The sequence below is a fragment of the Oppia nitens genome, unplaced genomic scaffold, assembly GCF_028296485.1.
Source record: "Oppia nitens isolate AA-2021 unplaced genomic scaffold, nextdenovo-longstitch-racon4-pilon3 scaffold7_pilon_pilon_pilon, whole genome shotgun sequence".
In the NCBI taxonomy this organism is placed as follows: domain Eukaryota; kingdom Metazoa; phylum Arthropoda; class Arachnida; order Sarcoptiformes; family Oppiidae; genus Oppia; species Oppia nitens.
The window spans coordinates 3,402,795-3,420,031 of record NW_026533251.1 but is presented as its reverse complement, the minus strand read 5'-3'; the positions used below and the strand labels follow the sequence as shown (position 1 = coordinate 3,420,031).

The 17,237-nt window shown below is 33.4% G+C and overlaps 2 protein-coding genes across 2 annotated transcripts; one reads left to right on the top strand and one right to left on the bottom strand.

Annotated features, from left to right (window-relative positions):
* Window positions 1–1,965: 1,965 nt before the first annotated feature.
* LOC128963811 (mesocentin-like) lies at window positions 1,966–10,713 on the bottom strand. Its single transcript, XM_054310343.1, has 3 exons — window positions 10,512–10,713; window positions 9,769–9,927; window positions 1,966–9,221 (listed from the first exon to the last, which is right to left on the bottom strand). Exons 1-3 carry the CDS (start codon window positions 10,609–10,611, stop codon window positions 2,029–2,031), a joined length of 7,452 nt encoding a protein of 2,483 aa, XP_054166318.1. The 5' UTR covers window positions 10,612–10,713; the 3' UTR covers window positions 1,966–2,028.
* A 2,774-nt stretch (window positions 10,714–13,487) lies between these two features.
* LOC128963668 (uncharacterized) lies at window positions 13,488–17,021 on the top strand. Its single transcript, XM_054310181.1, has 4 exons — window positions 13,488–13,557; window positions 13,708–13,804; window positions 13,904–15,029; window positions 16,755–17,021. The coding sequence occupies exons 1-4, from the start codon at window positions 13,488–13,490 to the stop codon at window positions 17,019–17,021; spliced, it is 1,560 nt and encodes a 519-aa protein (XP_054166156.1).
* The last annotated feature ends 216 nt before the right edge of the window (window positions 17,022–17,237 follow it).

The window sequence follows — 17,237 nt, the reverse complement described above, 5'->3', positions numbered from 1 at the left end:
TTTTATATAAAATTAATTTTTCACTTTAAAATAAATCCTAATTTTTTTTTTAAAAATCAATATGTTTTTTTTAATAAATACAATTTAATTAATAGACAACTAAACTAAACTAGTTTTTTTAATAAATAATAACTGATTGACAAATAGTTAGTGATATTTAGGGTTAGAAATGAAAAATTCTATCATTTTATAAAAATTTCCATTAAAATCTAATTTGATTTTTGTATCGAACGCTAACTAATTTTATTATAGAATTTAATATACAGTATATACTGTATATAATATCAAATTATATTTTGAATAATATTTTCATATAAATTACTGATAGTATAACTAAATTTATAAAATAATTATAATATATACAGTATTTTTCTTGAAATCTATAGGAAATTTATTAGTAAACTTTCCTCCATTGAAAAGTCTATATTGAAATATTTGGGAATAAATATTAAATAGAAATTATTCTATACGTAATTAATAAACATATTTGATGTTTTATTTTTTGGTGCTTTTTTAACACGTAGACACTTTTAAAAAAGTATTAATTAATTAATTAATTAATTATTAATAGTTATTATATTCTATAATATTTAATTTAGGTTTGGATTAAATTATACTTTCATTGTATTATATTTTTTTTAAAAATCTATTATATTTAATGAATAATTATAATATATATAAACAATTTCTATAGTAAAAAAATTACTTAAAAACTAAAATTATTGACTAAATTATATTTAACTTTTCAGTAGCAATATTGAAGAAAAAAATAATTCAATAATAGTTTATTTTAAGAAAATATAATTACATAAAAAAAGTTTTAATACAATTAACTACAACAAAATTTATTATTAAAGTAATACTACACTATAAGTTTTACAGTTATAAACTATTGTAATTATACAGTATATTATATATAAAAGTAAATATTTGAAAAATACAACAAAAAATAATAGAAAAACAATTAGTTTTTATTGTATATAATAATTAAAAAAAAGTACTTTATTTATCACAATTTATTACTAATTATTAAGCTTAGTAAAAAAAGGGGCAAACAATGTATTAAATTAATATTACCAAATATGCAGTTAACAGGTTTTTATTTTATAAATTAAAAATAATGAAATGAAATTTTACACAAATTTCAAAAATAGTTTCATTTTTAGCGGAATCAATAGTTAAACTAAATATAGGATTGTATTCACAAATATACTGTTTTAACTTAATCGATACTTTATCAGTTTTTGACATTTTATTTATTTTTATTAAATTTATCAAAAATATAGTTTTATCAATAAATTAGTCAACAAAAAAAAAATAAATCATGTTAACTGCAATTCTAAAATTATTATTAATTATGCATCTCGTGATAGTTTATATTATTATAATAAATCGCGCGTAGCATTAGTGCCCCTTTTTTTTACTAAGCTTACTAATTATTTATGAATACCAATTGCAAACACACCCATACACCCATACACCCATACACCCATACACCCATACACCCATACACCCATACACCCATACACCCATACACCCATACACCCATACACCCATACACCCATACACCCATACACCCATACACCCATACACCCATACACCCATACACCCATACACCCATACACCCATACACCCATACACCCATACACCCATACACCCATACACCCATACACCCATACACCCATACCAATATAAAATTACCTTAATATAAAATTTTAAATATTGTATATAATTATATTTATACTTCTAATAACAACAAAAACATTATTAATATTTTTATATTTTTATTTAATAAATAAATTTAATTTACATAATGTGTTTGTTTTATTTCAAATTTATCATTTTATATTATTGAATTAAAAAACCATAAAAAAATATAGTTAAATTTGTGTTTTTGTTTTTACAATTAAATGTTTTTTTAACAACAATAATAATAATAACAACAACAACAACAAAATTTTAAACAAATAATATCTTTATAAATATATATTTATCTGTCTATTTAAATATATTTGAATCTATTTGAATCTATTTACCTTGGTTATTACCAAATATTAAACTATCACCATTATTATCCATATTACCAAATTGTTGATATTGACTAAAATCATCGAATGACCATGGTTGAAATTGAAAAAATCGTCCAAACAGATTATTATTATTATTATTATTATTGTTACCATTTGAGCTTTTATCTTGAACACTACTATCCCAACCAGTTAATGACCATGGTACATAATTGAAGAAAATACCGCCAGGTCGAATGTTTTTATTGTTGTCTGGTTTCCAATTGAAATTATTGATACTTGGTGAGGGTAGGTAATGGAAAAAACCGGAAACTATTGGTCTATGTTTAATCGTGTTGCTGTTTGATGATTGGCCATTATTATTATTACTACCCGATTGGCCAGAACCATTGGTGACACCAATATTATTACTACTACTACTATTACTACTACTACTAGGCTGTTGATTGATCCATCTAATACCATATATAGGTTCGATACCATTAACACCAGACGTTCCATTAGATGGTTGTCTATTAGATGGCTGACCATTTGGCTGTTGACCAAAATGTTGTTGTTGTTGTATTTGTTGACCAGTAATCTGTTGATCCTTAGGTATTTTAATGCCATATATAGGATCTAATGGGAGATTTCCAGGGTTTTTATTATGCTGTTGACCATTAGACGGTTGTCCACCAGGCGTTTTTATGACATAAATAGGGTCTAAAGCGGGACTTCCAGGTTTACTATTAGTTTGTTGACCACTGGATTGCTGTCCATTGGGTTGTTGTCCATTGGGTTGACCACTGGGTTGTTGTCCATTAGATTGATTACCGTTAGGCTGTTGATCAATAGGTATTCTAATGCTATAAATAGGATCTAAAACGACATTTCCAGTGTTTCTATTAGGCAATTGTCCACTGGGTTGCTGTCCACTGGGTTGCTGTCCACTGGGTTGTTGTCCACTGGGTTGTTGTCCAATGGGTTGTTGTCCGATGGGTTGTTGTCCACTGGGTTGTTGTCCACTGGGTTGTTGTCCACTGGGTTGTTGTCCATTGGGTCGACCACTGGGATGTTGTCCATTAGATTGATTACCGTTAGGCTGTTGATCAATAGGTATTCTAATGCTATAAATAGGATCTAAAACGACATTTCCAGTGTTTCTATTAGGCAATTGTCCACTGAGTTGTTGTCCAATGGGTTGTTGTCCACTGGTTTGTTGTCCACTGGGTTGTTGTCCACTGGGTTGTTGTCCACTGGGTTGTTGTCCACTGGGTTGTTGTCCACTGGGTTGTTGTCCACTGGGTTGTTGTCCATTGGGTCGACCACTGGGATGTTGTCCATTAGATTGATTACCGTTAGGCTGTTGATCAATAGGTATTCTAATGCTATAAATAGGATCTAAAACGACATTTCCAGTGTTTCTATTAGGCAATTGTCCACTGGGTTGCTGTCCACTGGGTTGCTGTCCACTGGGTTGTTGTCCACTGGGTTGTTGTCCGATGGGTTGTTGTCCACTGGGTTGTTGTCCACTGGGTTGTTGTCCACTGGGTTGTTGTCCATTGGGTCGACCACTGGGATGTTGTCCATTAGATTGATTACCGTTAGGCTGTTGATCAATAGGTATTCTAATGCTATAAATAGGATCTAAAACGACATTTCCAGTGTTTCTATTAGGCAATTGTCCACTGGGTTGTTGTCCAATGGGTTGTTGTCCACTGGTTTGTTGTCCACTGGGTTGTTGTCCACTGGGTTGTTGTCCACTGGGTTGTTGTCCACTGGGTTGTTGTCCACTGGGTTGTTGTCCACTGGGTTGTTGTCCACTGGGTTGTTGTCCACTGGGTTGTTGTCCATTGGGTCGACCACTGGGATGTTGTCCATTAGATTGATTACCGTTAGGCTGTTGATCAATAGGTATTCTAATGCTATAAATAGGATCTAAAACGACATTTCCAGTGTTTCTATTAGGCAATTGTCCACTGGGTTGCTGTCCACTGGGTTGCTGTCCACTGGGTTGTTGTCCACTGGGTTGTTGTCCAATGGGTTGTTGTCCACTGGGTTGTTGTCCACTGGGTTGTTGTCCACTGGGTTGTTGTCCACTGGGTTGTTGTCCATTGGGTCGACCACTGGGATGTTGTCCATTAGATTGATTACCGTTAGGCTGTTGATCAATAGGTATTCTAATGCTATAAATAGGATCTAAAACGACATTTCCAGTGTTTCTATTAGGCAATTGTCCACTGGGTTGTTGTCCAATGGGTTGTTGTCCACTGGTTTGTTGTCCACTGGGTTGTTGTCCACTGGGTTGTTGTCCACTGGGTTGTTGTCCACTGGGTTGTTGTCCACTGGGTTGTTGTCCACTGGGTTGTTGTCCACTGGGTTGTTGTCCACTGGGTTGTTGTCCAATGGGTTGTTGTCCACTGGGTTGTTGTCCAATGGGTTGTTGTCCAATGGGTTGTCCACTGGGTTGCTGTCCACTGGGTTGTTGTCCAATGGGTTGTTGTCCACTGGGTTGTTGTCCACTGGGTTGTTGTCCAATGGGTTGTCCACTGGGTTGTTGTCCACTGGGTTGTTGTCCACTGGGTTGTTGTCCACTGGGTTGTTGTCCACTGGGTTGTTGTCCAATGGGTTGTTGTCCAATGGGTTGTCCACTGGGTTGCTGTCCACTGGGTTGTTGTCCAATGGGTTGTTGTCCACTGGGTTGTTGTCCACTGGGTTGTTGTCCAATGGGTTGTCCACTGGGTTGTTGTCCACTGGGTTGTTGTCCACTGGGTTGTTGTCCACTGGGTTGTTGTCCACTGGGTTGTTGTCCATTAGATTGATTATTGTTAGGCTGTTGATCATTAGGAATTCTAATGCTATAAATAGGATCTAAAACGACATTTCCAGTGTTTCTAGTAGGCAATTGTCCACTGGGTTGCTGTCCACTGGGTTGCTGTCCACTGGGTTGTTGTCCATTGGGTTGTTGTCCACTGGGTTGTTGTCCACTGGGTTGCTGTCCATTGGGTTGATCACTGGGTTGTCCACTGGGTTGCTGTCCACTGGGTTGCTGTCCACTGGGTTGCTGTCCACTGGGTTGTTGTCCATTGGGTTGTTGTCCACTGGGTTGTTGTCCACTGGGTTGCTGTCCATTGGGTTGACCACTGGGTTGTCCACTGGGTTGCTGTCCACTGGGTTGCTGTCCACTGGGTTGTTGTCCACTGGGTTGCTGTCCACTGGGTTGCTGTCCATTGGGTTGACCACTGGGTTGTCCACTGGGTTGCTGTCCACTGGGTTGCTGTCCACTGGGTTGCTGTCTACTGGGTTGTTGTCCATTGGGTTGTTGTCCACTGGGTTGTTGTCCACTGGGTTGTTGTCCACTGGGTTGCTGTCCATTGGGTTGACCACTGGGTTGTCCACTGGGTTGTTGTCCACTGGGTTGCTGTCCACTGGGTTGCTGTCCACTGGGTTGCTGTACACTGGGTTGTTGTCCATTGGGTTGTTGTCCACTGGGTTGTTGTCCACTGGGTTGTTGTCCACTGGGTTGCTGTTCACTGGGTTGTTGTCCACTGGGTTGTTGTCCACTGGGTTGCTGTCCACTGGGTTGTTGTCCACTGGGTTGTTGTCCACTGGGTTGCTGTCCACTGGGTTGTTGTCCATTGGGTTGACCACTGGGTTGTTGTCCACTGGGTTTCTGTCCACTGGGAAGTTGTCCACTGGGTTGCTGTCCACTGGGTTGTTGTCCACTGGGAAGTTGTCCACTGGGTTGCTGTCCACTGGGTTGTTGTCCACTGGGTTGCTGTACACTGGGTTGTTGTCCATTGGGTTGTTGTCCACTGGGTTGTTGTCCACTGGGTTGTTGTCCACTGGGTTGCTGTCCACTGGGTTGCTGTCCACTGGGTTGCTGTACACTGGGTTGTTGTCCATTGGGTTGTTGTCCACTGGGTTGTTGTCCACTGGGTTGTTGTCCACTGGGTTGCTGTCCACTGGGTTGTTGTCCACTGGGTTGTTGTCCACTGGGTTGCTGTCCACTGGGTTGTTGTCCATTGGGTTGACCACTGGGTTGTTGTCCACTGGGTTTCTGTCCACTGGGTTGTTGTCCACTATGATGCTGTCCACTGGGTTGTTGACCACTGGGAAGTTGTCCAATGGGTTGTTGTCCACTGGGTTGACCACTGGGTTGTTGTCCATTAGATTGATTACCGTTAGGCTGTTGATCATTAGGTATTCTAATGCTATAAATAGGATCTAAAACGACATTTCCAGGTTGACGAGATTTACCATCGGGACCATATAAGGTTGGTGTAATTTGAGGTTGATTACTAGGTTGACGAAATATTATTTTACCATCAGGACCATATAAAGGTGGTTGATTTTGAGTTTGATTACTTGGCTGCTCAGGTAACGGTTTACCATCAGGACCATATAAAGGTGGTTGATTTTGAGGTTGATTACTTGGTTGCTGAGGTAACGGTTTACCATCGGGACCATATAAAGTGGGTGGAATTTGAGGTTGATTACTTGGTTTCTGAGGTAACGGTTTACCATCAGGACCATATGTTATTTGAAATTGAGGTTGATTACTTGGTTGCTGAGGTAACGGTTTACCATCGGGACCATATAAAGTGTGTGGAATTTGAGGTAGATTACTTGGTTTCTGAGGTAACGGTTTTCCATCAGGACCATATGTTATTTGAAATTGAGGTTGATTACTTGGTTGCTGAGGTAATGGTTTACCATCAGGACCATATATTATTTGAAATTGAGGTTGATTACTTGGTTGCTGAGGTAATGGTTTACCATCAGGACCATATATTATTTGAATTTGAGGTTGATTACTTGGTTGCTGAGGTAACGGTTTACCATCAGGACCATATATTATTTGAAATTTAGGTTGATTACTTGGTTGCTGAGGTAATGGTTTACCATCAGGACCATATAAAGTGGATGGAATTTGAGGTTGATTACTTGGTTGCTGAGGTAATGGTTTACCATCAGGACCATATATTATTTGAAATTGAGGTTGATTACTTGGTTGCTGAGGTAATGGTTTACCATCAGGACCATATAAAGTGGATGGAATTTGAGGTTGATTACTTGGTTGCTGAGGTAATGGTTTACCATCAGGACCATATATTATTTGAATTTGAGGTTGATTACTTGGTTGCTGAGGTAACGGTTTACCATCAGGACCATATATTATTTGAAATTTAGGTTGATTACTTGGTTGCTGAGGTAATGGTTTACCATCAGGACCATATAAAGTGGATGGAATTTGAGGTTGATTACTTGGTTGCTGAGGTAATGGTTTACCATCAGGACCATATATTATTTGAAATTGAGGTTGATTACTTGGTTGCTGAGGTAATGGTTTACCATCAGGACCATATAAAGTGGATGGAATTTGAGGTTGATTACTTGGTTGCTGAGGTAACGGTTTACCATCAGGACCATATAAAGTGGATGGAATTTGAGGTTGATTACTTGGTTGCTGAGGTAATGGTTTACCATCAGGACCATATATTATTTGAAATTGAGGTTGATTACTTGGTTGCTGAGGTAATGGTTTACCATCAGGACCATATAAAGTGGATGGAATTTGAGGTTGATTACTTGGTTGCTGAGGTAATGGTTTACCATCAGGACCATATATTATTTGAATTTGAGGTTGATTACTTGGTTGCTGAGGTAACGGTTTACCATCAGGACCATATATTATTTGAAATTTAGGTTGATTACTTGGTTGCTGAGGTAATGGTTTACCATCAGGACCATATAAAGTGGATGGAATTTGAGGTTGATTACTTGGTTGCTGAGGTAATGGTTTACCATCAGGACCATATAAAGTGGATGGAATTTGAGGTTGATTACTTGGTTGCTGAGGTAATGATTTACCATCAGGACCATATAAAGTGGATGGAATTTGAGGTTGATTACTTGGTTGCTGAGGTAATGGTTTACCATCAGGACCATATATTATTTTAAATTGAGGTTGATTACTTGGTTGCTGAGGTAACGGTTTACCATCATGACCAATTAAAATCTGTTGAATTTGAGGTTGATTGGTTGGTTGCTGAGGTAATGGTTTACCATCAGGACCATATTGTTTAAGACAATCTGGTTGTCCAGGCAGACATTCCTTCGAATCGGGTCTCTGACTATTTGGCGTTTCAGTTGTTCCTAATTGACAATTTGGTTGACCCGGCGGACAATGTGATGAATCGGTTGACAGACTATTTGGTGTAACAGTTGTATCCGATTGACAATTTGGATTTCCCGGCGGACAATTCCTTTGTTGGATTCTTTTCGGTTTTGCTGTTGTTGACGTTTTTTGGCCATTCTGACAATCGGGTTGTCCGGGCGGACATTGCGATGAAACGGTTGACAGACTGTTTGGTGTAACAGTAGTACCCAATTGACAATTTGGTTGTCCCGGTGGACAATGCGGTGAATCAGTTGGCGGACTATTTGGTGCAACAGTAGTACCCAATTGACAATTTGGTTGTCCCGGTGGACAATGCGGTGAATCAGTTGGCGGACTATTTGGTGCAACAGTAGTACCCAATTGACAATTTGGTTGTCCCGGTGGACAATGCGGTGAATCAGTTGGCGGACTATTTGGTGCAACAGTAGTACCCAATTGACAATTTGGTTGTCCCGGTGGACAATGCGGTGAATCAGTTGGCGGACTATTTGGTGCAACAGTACTAACCAATTGACAATTTGGTTGTCCCGGTGGACAATGCGGTGAATCAGTTGGCGGACTATTTGGTGCAACAGTACTAACCAATTGACAATTTGGTTGTCCCGGTGGACAATGCGGTGAATCAGTTGGTGGACTATTTGGTGTAACAGTTGTATCCGATTGACAATTTGGATTTCCCGGCGGACAATTCCTTTGTTGGTATCTTTTCGGCTTTGCTGTTGTTGACGTTTTTTGGCCATTATGACAATCGGGTTGTCCGGGGGGACATTGCGACGAATCGGTTGATTGACTATTTGGTGTAACAGTAGTACCTAATTGACAATTTGGTTGTCCCGGTGGACAATGCGGTGAATCGGTTGCCGGACTATTTGGTACAACAGTTGACAGATCCGATTGACAATTTGGATTACCCGGCGGACAATTACTTTTTTGGATTCGTTTCGGTTTTACTGTCGTAGTAGATGTTGTAGAGTTTGAATTATTTTTTATCGGTACCGGTTCGCAGAAAACAGGTATATCGTCGCCATTTTCTAGTATTTTTTTAAATAAATATAATAATTAATTTTTTATAGAAATAAGTTCTTCCTAATAAATTAAAATCAAATATGTTTTTATTTTTTTATCATTATTATTTATTTTAAATAAGTTTTTATTCAAACTGTTTGAAATTATATGAGGTTGGGTTGGGTTTAGTGGGGTTTAGTTAGTTTAATTGGGTTTAATTGGGTTTAATTGGGTTTAATTGGGTTTAATTGGGTTTAATTGGGTTTAATTGGGTTTAATTGGGTTTAATTGGGTTTAATTGGGTTTAATTGGGTTTAATTGGGTTTAATTGGGTTTAATTGGGTTTATTTGGGTTTAAATGTTGAATGTGTATTAAAGGACATATATATTAGATAACATATAGTAATATTATATATATATATTATTTAAAAGTAGATAATTAATTTTAAAATTATATTAAATCCATATAATTGTTTCGGTTAGTTAATTCAATATAATAGTAGGTTAGTTTGATGGGGGGGGGGTTGATGAGGGTAGGGTTATATTACATTTACATATATATATAAATGCTACCTGTGCTGTTTCCAGATTGTAGTACACCATTAACATAAACTGTTTTGATAATAGTACCATTTGGTGAGATAGATGTTTGAATTTTTTGGACATCACCCCGGGCATTTATGTTTGTAACTTCAGTACCATTTTTATCAGTACTACTGCTTATCAATGATACTGTTTTCAGCAACCAATCAATCAGTCAAGAGATAGATAGTGTCCATCCATACAAAAATAAATGCACAGTAAGTCAGTGAAGGAACGACATGTTTTCAAACATATTATTATAGATAATTATTTAGTATATAGTATTTATAGTAAATGGACAGTTAGTAAAATTATTAATTTATTTTGTATATTTAAAAAAAATTAATGTATAATTATAATACAATTCGGTTAGCTTGAGTTGGGTAGGGTAGATGGTATTGGTGGGGGTGGGGGTTCTCAGTAATTAACTATTTTTTTCTTAACTATTAAACTAACCTCAACTAACTTAAGCTTCAAAACATAACTCAAAATTTAATTATAAAATAATATTTTTTGTTTTTTTTAAATCAAATTATCAATTATCAACTAAGCCATACTTTCAACATATTTTATATATATATATATATTATATATTCTCTAAACCTAACCTAACTTTCCTAACTGTCTAGACTACTAACTAAAAAAATGGCTGTCATAGTAATTGGTTATTTGGCAATATTTTTTTGTTGGTATTATTATTATTATTATTAGGATTAAGATTTACTTTATCTTACCTGGTTTATGATTATCTGCTTGACAACATTCAATAATCAGATAGATTAAGGTTACATAGATGATTTTATGATTACTATTAAAATTGTTTAATTTTTTCATTTTTTTTAATTAAAATTAATTTTAATTTCTAACCAAAAAAAAATTAACTCTATTATAAAATGGTGTCTCACTAACTGTACTTTACACTACTGACACCTAAAATTAAATAAATTACTATTAAATAAAAAAAACTAAGAATCTATTGGGTTATTAAAAAAATATATATTCCCATATGTTTTGTTCAAAAAAAAAATGATTTTTTTATGAAATTTTAATTTAATTTTTCCATTGATGTCAATCTAATAATGATTTTCTATTTGTTAGCTTTTTTTAATTAGTTATTATTAGCGTAATATATTTGCAATTTGTTTTTTGTTGCTATATTAATTAAATTTGCTAATAAAATATTTCATAAAGTATTAGATTTAAAAAAAAAACTATTAAATTATTAAATGATTTTTCGTTGTTGTATTGTATATTTAATGTATTTTTTTATAAAAATAATTTATTATTTATTTATCTCATTATTTTTAAAATTATTATTATTTATAAATTTATTACTGTATAGTATATATACAGTGTACAGTATATATTAATATATAAATTTTCTTAATTATTTTATATCTGAATTTTTTTTAACACAAACAAAAATATGTTTTAAATACTACAGTATATAAAAAATGTTAAAATTATTTAATAGTCTGATACTTAATTTTTCTTGAATTTATTAATTAAAAATACAAACATTAGTTTTCTCTATTTAATGTAATTTTCTAGAAAGTTCATAACAATTGTTATTAATATCAATAGTTATATTATTATTATTATTTCAGTCATATTATATTAATATATAAGATATATATATTTTTGTTTAGTCATGTTTGATAATATATAAATAATATTATATGATATTATATAATCGTATATTATATAATATTTACTATAATATTGATTGTATCGATTGCAATATAAAGTGCAATGATTATAACAAATATATATATATTTATTTATTAAATAAAATATTAGATAAAATAAAAAATATTAGATAATATATATTTAGTTTATTAATAAATTATATTTAGTTATAATTATTTTTTTATTATTATTATTTGATAAATAATCCAGTTATCTTAAAATAAGTTATCTATTTTTTATAGCTAATAATTAATTAGAAAAAACCAATACAAGTGTAACAATTATTGTGTATTAAATGTGATCATTATATCGGTATTAATAATAATAATAACCTTAAATAAATTGCAAAATAAATATAATAAAAGTTAACTAAACTGTATTATAATTAGTATTATTTAAAGCAACATAAAAAATGTTATAATTTATTATTATTATAATCCAAGGTTATCAAATAAATAAAACCTAAATGTACTAGTACTTATTAAATATAACTTAATTAATTTATTATAATGACACAGCATAATTTAATTATGTATAAAAATAGCAGCAATTTTTTAAATTTAAATCAAAACAAATAAATAAATTTAAAAAATTTGTTTTTAAAATCAAAATAAAATTATTATTATTTTTGGAGAAAAAAATGTCTTTTATTACAAACTTTGTTAACTCATATATTATAGTCAACTATTGGACATCAGTATTGACACTACTAATTGGTTTTCTAGTCTATAAAATTGCTAAATTTTATTTACTTGTATTTCAATTACCACCCGGGCCATTGCCTATACCTATATTTGGTAATCTATTAGGTAAGTCATATAACAACAATCAAACAAATAAATAAAAATACAATATATTATTTTGCTATAGGTGCTAATATAATTGATGATAGTTTGTGTGTATGTGTATGTGTATGTGTATGTGTATGTGTATGTGTATGTGTATGTGTATGTGTATGTGTATGTGTATGTGTATGTGTATGTGTATGTGTATGTGTATGTGTATGTGTATGTGTATGTGTATGTGTATGTGTATGTGTATGTGTATGTGTATGTGTATGTGTATGTGTATGTGTATGTGTATGTGTATGTGTATGTGTATGTGTATGTGTATGTGTATGTGTATGTGTATGTGTATGTGTATGTGTATGTGTATGTGTATGTGTATGTGTATGTGTATGTGTATGTGTATGTGTATGTGTATGTGTATGTGTATGTGTATGTGTATGTGTATGTGTATGTGTATGTGTATGTGTATGTGTATGTGTATGTGTATGTGTATGTGTATGTGTATGTGTATGTGTATGTGTATGTGTATGTGTATGTGTATGTGTATGTGTATGTGTATGTGTATGTGTATGTGTATGTGTATGTGTATGTGTATGTGTATGTGTATGTGTATGTGTATGTGTATGTGTATGTGTATGTGTATGTGTATGTGTATGTGTATGTGTATGTGTATGTGTATGTGTATGTGTATGTGTATGTGTATGTGTATGTGTATGTGTATGTATATATGTGTATGTTTGTGTATGTGTATGTGTATGTGTATGTGTATGTGTATGTGTATGTGTATGTGTATGTGTATGTGTATGTGTATGTGTATGTGTATGTGTATGTGTATGTGTATGTGTATGTGTATGTGTATGTGTATGTGTATGTGTATGTGTATGTGTATGTGTATGTGTATGTGTATGTGTATGTGTATGTGTATGTGTATGTGTATGTGTATGTGTATGTGTATGTGTATGTGTATGTGTATGTGTATGTGTATGTGTATGTGTATGTGTATGTGTATGTGTATGTGTATGTGTATGTGTATGTGTATGTGTATGTGTATGTGTATGTGTATGTGTCTATGTGTGATATTTATTTTTTTTAAAACATTTATTTATTTTTTATTTATTTGAAATAGCATTGCGCGGCACTAAACATCATTTTGCATACGAGTTGCGAAAATACAGCCAAAAATACGGCGATGTCTTTACATTTTGGTTGGGAAACCAGCCGTTTATCTATATAATGGACATAGAAGTGGCCAGAAATACGTTCCGCAAAAACGAGTTTACCGATCGACCTGAAATGCTTTTTGGTATAGTTCCTACATTTTCCTCCACCCTTCCCTCAACCCGACCCGACCCACACACACACACACACACACACACACACACACACATGAAAAATACCATTTTTTCTCAAAAAAAACTTAAATATTTTTTGTTTTGTTTTTCATTATTATCAGTAAAAAATTTAGCCGAAAATCATTTATCAGACGTCGTGTTTGATAGTTATGGTCAGCGATGGGAAGCACTGAGACGTGTAACACATGCGGCTGTTTTGTAGGCATTTATTTTATTTGTATAGTTTTTTTTAATAAAAATTAAAACTATTTTATTAACTGTTATTTACTAAACTGTTATTTTAATTAACTAAAACAGAAACTATGCCAAAACGGATAAGCTGATCTACCTGGCCAGCGATTGTGTGGAAAATACAATCAAATTGATACTCGATAGGGAAGGCACGGGTAAACCGTTTAATCCCTATCCATATGTCTATCATTTGTTCAGTAATATACTGGCTAACAGTGCTTTCGGTCGCGGCTACGATAGCATCGACGACAAAGAGTATGTAGACTTTAAGTCGTCAACAAAAGATCAGTCGGAGAAGCGTGGGTTCAGGAATATGTTGTGGCAAATGTCTGGTCTGTTTCGTTGGCTGGACAGTCGTAAATATCGACAAGTTTTCGACAAAACAATGGGTACTATCGATACAATACGCCAGAAATTTCTCAGTCATTACGATGGCTACGTTACGGGTGTTTGTCGTGATTTTTGCGATGCATTGATCAGCGCTAAGATTGATGCGCTCAGGGATCGCAAAGAGTCGGCCCGGTATTTGACTGATAATAACCTATCGATGGTTATTTGGGATTGGTTTTTGGCCGGAACTGATACCTCGCAAACAACATTCCAGTGGATCCTGTTATTGATAGCCAACTATCCCCGAGTACAGCAACGATTGAGAGATGAAATCTGGGAGACAATAGGCGATCGTATAGCCATTCACGATGACAGACACCGGTGTCACTATACGTTGGCTGTCATTGCGGAAACATTGCGTTTCCGTAATCCGGTACCAATGGGTCTGTTTCATGCAACCGGATCGGCCGTACAGTTGTTTGGCAACAGCGGCAGCAGCTATTGGTTGCCCGAAAAACAGAGACTATTTGTATGTCAGTGGCATATCATGAATAGCGACAAGTATTGGCAAAATGCCGACCATTTTCTACCGGAACGCTTCCTCGATAATGACGGCCACTATACTACTACTACTACTACTACTACCAGTACTACCACCCGATCCAAAGCCTATATACCATTTGGTGTGGGACGTCGTCAATGTTTAGGCGAAAAGTTAGCCATAGCCGACCTGTTTCTAGTTTTGGTCCGTTTCCTACAATTAACCGAAAACTATGATATAGTAGTTGTTGACAATTGCCAGCAGGACTTGGATCCCAATCCAAATGATTTCAACAATTTTCAGCCAAATAAACACGAAATTGTATTTAAAAGCAAATTTTAAAAAAAGTAATTATTAAATAATAGTAACTATTATAATACACTAAACATTTTCAGAACAAACTCGGTACTTTTTTATTTATATTACTTATGTTTTTTGTGCTACATTTGGTAATTATAAAAGATACCATATTGTCATGTGTTGTTTAAAAAAATGCGACATCATTTATGTAATTATATAATTATTTAATAGAGATATAGTTACACAAAAAACATATGTAATATACATAAAAAGGGCCCGAGTTTTCGATAGCTCATAAGCCGTGTACTATACAGTGTTTAGTATACTAGTATTAAATTATATTAGTTATAGTATTAATAGTTTTTTTTATGTGTTGTTAAACTATAATAAATAATATCAATATTTACTATAATATAATTATTGTATGTGTTATTTGTTAAAAAATAATTACTAAATAATTAATTAATTAACTAATTTAAATAAAAGTAATAAATAAAACAACATTATTGATGAACACTAATTGCATCATATATTATACACAATGTTTAAAAAAGTTTTAAAATAATGTAATTTTTCTTGAAACACAATAATAATAAATTAATTGTTTTGTTAATTATTTTTATTATTATTTAGTTGTATTTTGTTTGACTAAATGTTTTTTTTTTAAAAAACACTAATTGATTGTTAAGTTTATTAAAACATTTTTGAATTACAATTTCAATACAAATATATTTTAAACACTATTTTTTGGTGTTTTTTTATATACAAAACAATGGATTTAATAATTAAATAAATATTAATTAATAATTGATTTTTATGGTTTCTGATAACCAAACCGGTAAATAAAAAATCCCGAATAGTGATGGTAGACCAGACCTCCCTGAGTCCCCCCTCCCCATACCACACATATACCTCTCCGATCTCAACAATTCGAGAAATTGACACTATTTGGTCATACTTTCTACTAATAGGCGTGGTTCACATATTACGTTCGCACTTGAGTGGAGGGGGTGGGGTTAGCCAAAGCGAACTTTTGCGAACGTGGGGGAGGGAAGGGGTAGAGACTTTAAAGAACGTTCGCATTTAGATAATATTTTATTTCTTGTAGACTGGGGGTGGGGGTAGCGGTTAGGGACATGCGAACGTAATATGTGAACAACGCCTAATTTGTTTTTTTGCTCCTAATTACCGATATTTATCATTAAATTTTACTAATTTTTGTTGTTTGGTTTATTTTATAACATTATTATTATTATTATTATTGTAATTATCTTATTATAAAATCAATATAAAAAACATTTTTATCACTCGATACTTGTTTGCCATTTATTTGCCAATCAATTGATTCATTCAATACATTGTTGTCATCAATTGTGTGTCTTTTATCATAATTGTCTAAATTATTATTATTAACTGATTGTACAGTAAATCCATATTTACTATAATTTTTCAGATAATTATTCACGACTTTATTATTATTATTATTATTATTATTAAACTTTTCATAATAATTGTCTGTATTATCAATTAAGTCAATAGTAAACCCATATTTACTGTAATTATTATTATTATTGTAATTGTAATTATCTTATTATAAAATCAATATAAAAAATATGTTTGTTTTTGTTTTGTTTTTTTTATATATAATTATTGATAAAACATTTCAAACTCTTTCAATTCGTCATCATTTTTGATATATTCCGGTAAAAAAAGTTATCGTAAAGAAAATCAATGATTTGTTTATAGGATTTACTATCAAATGAGGGAATCGTTTGTTTGATTAAACGCCAGTTTCTCATCAATGCATTGAACGATGAAATCGTAGCAAACTTTTCCATAATTATATCCCAATCGATGGCCAACTCATCGGTAAAGTCGTATTTAAACAAACAATATATGAGTCGTGCGGTGTCTAACTGTGTGTCCATCGGTCCTCCAATTGATCCCATTGTGCGACAAACCAACGCTAATATTGGTGCCAATGTTGACGGACTTTGCTTTCGTTTCTATTGATTTCTGCTAAATCCCTGATCTGTTTGTACGGAATACTGTTTAACCGAAAACATGTTGTTTGAGATCATCGGTTTCGAGGACTCGTCTCATTTCGGTCAACACTCGGCCGATCTTCATATCCGGCGTCCACTTTCCTCTATCGTATAGTTTGCCGTTGTTGTTGACCTTTTTGGTCGATAAACGACCGAACAAACAGTGGGATTACACATATAAATT

Excerpts from the sequence above, each read along its gene's own strand:
- LOC128963668 (XM_054310181.1), top strand. The coding sequence starts at position 13,488 with ATGGACATAGAAGTGGCCAGAAATACGTTCCGCAAAAACGAGTTTACC. Across the intron at positions 13,805-13,903 it reads GTAACACATGCGGCTGTTTT|AAACTATGCCAAAACGGATA; the intron begins GTAGGCATTTAT and ends TAACTAAAACAG. Across the intron at positions 15,030-16,754 it reads AGCCAAATAAACACGAAATT|GATTTACTATCAAATGAGGG; the intron begins GTATTTAAAAGC and ends ATTTGTTTATAG.
- LOC128963811 (XM_054310343.1), bottom strand. The coding sequence starts at position 10,611 with ATGAAAAAATTAAACAATTTTAATAGTAATCATAAAATCATCTATGTA. Across the intron at positions 9,928-10,511 it reads AGCAGATAATCATAAACCAG|TATCATTGATAAGCAGTAGT; the intron begins GTAAGATAAAGT and ends TGCTGAAAACAG. Across the intron at positions 9,222-9,768 it reads ACAATCTGGAAACAGCACAG|AAAATGGCGACGATATACCT; the intron begins GTAGCATTTATA and ends AAAAAATACTAG.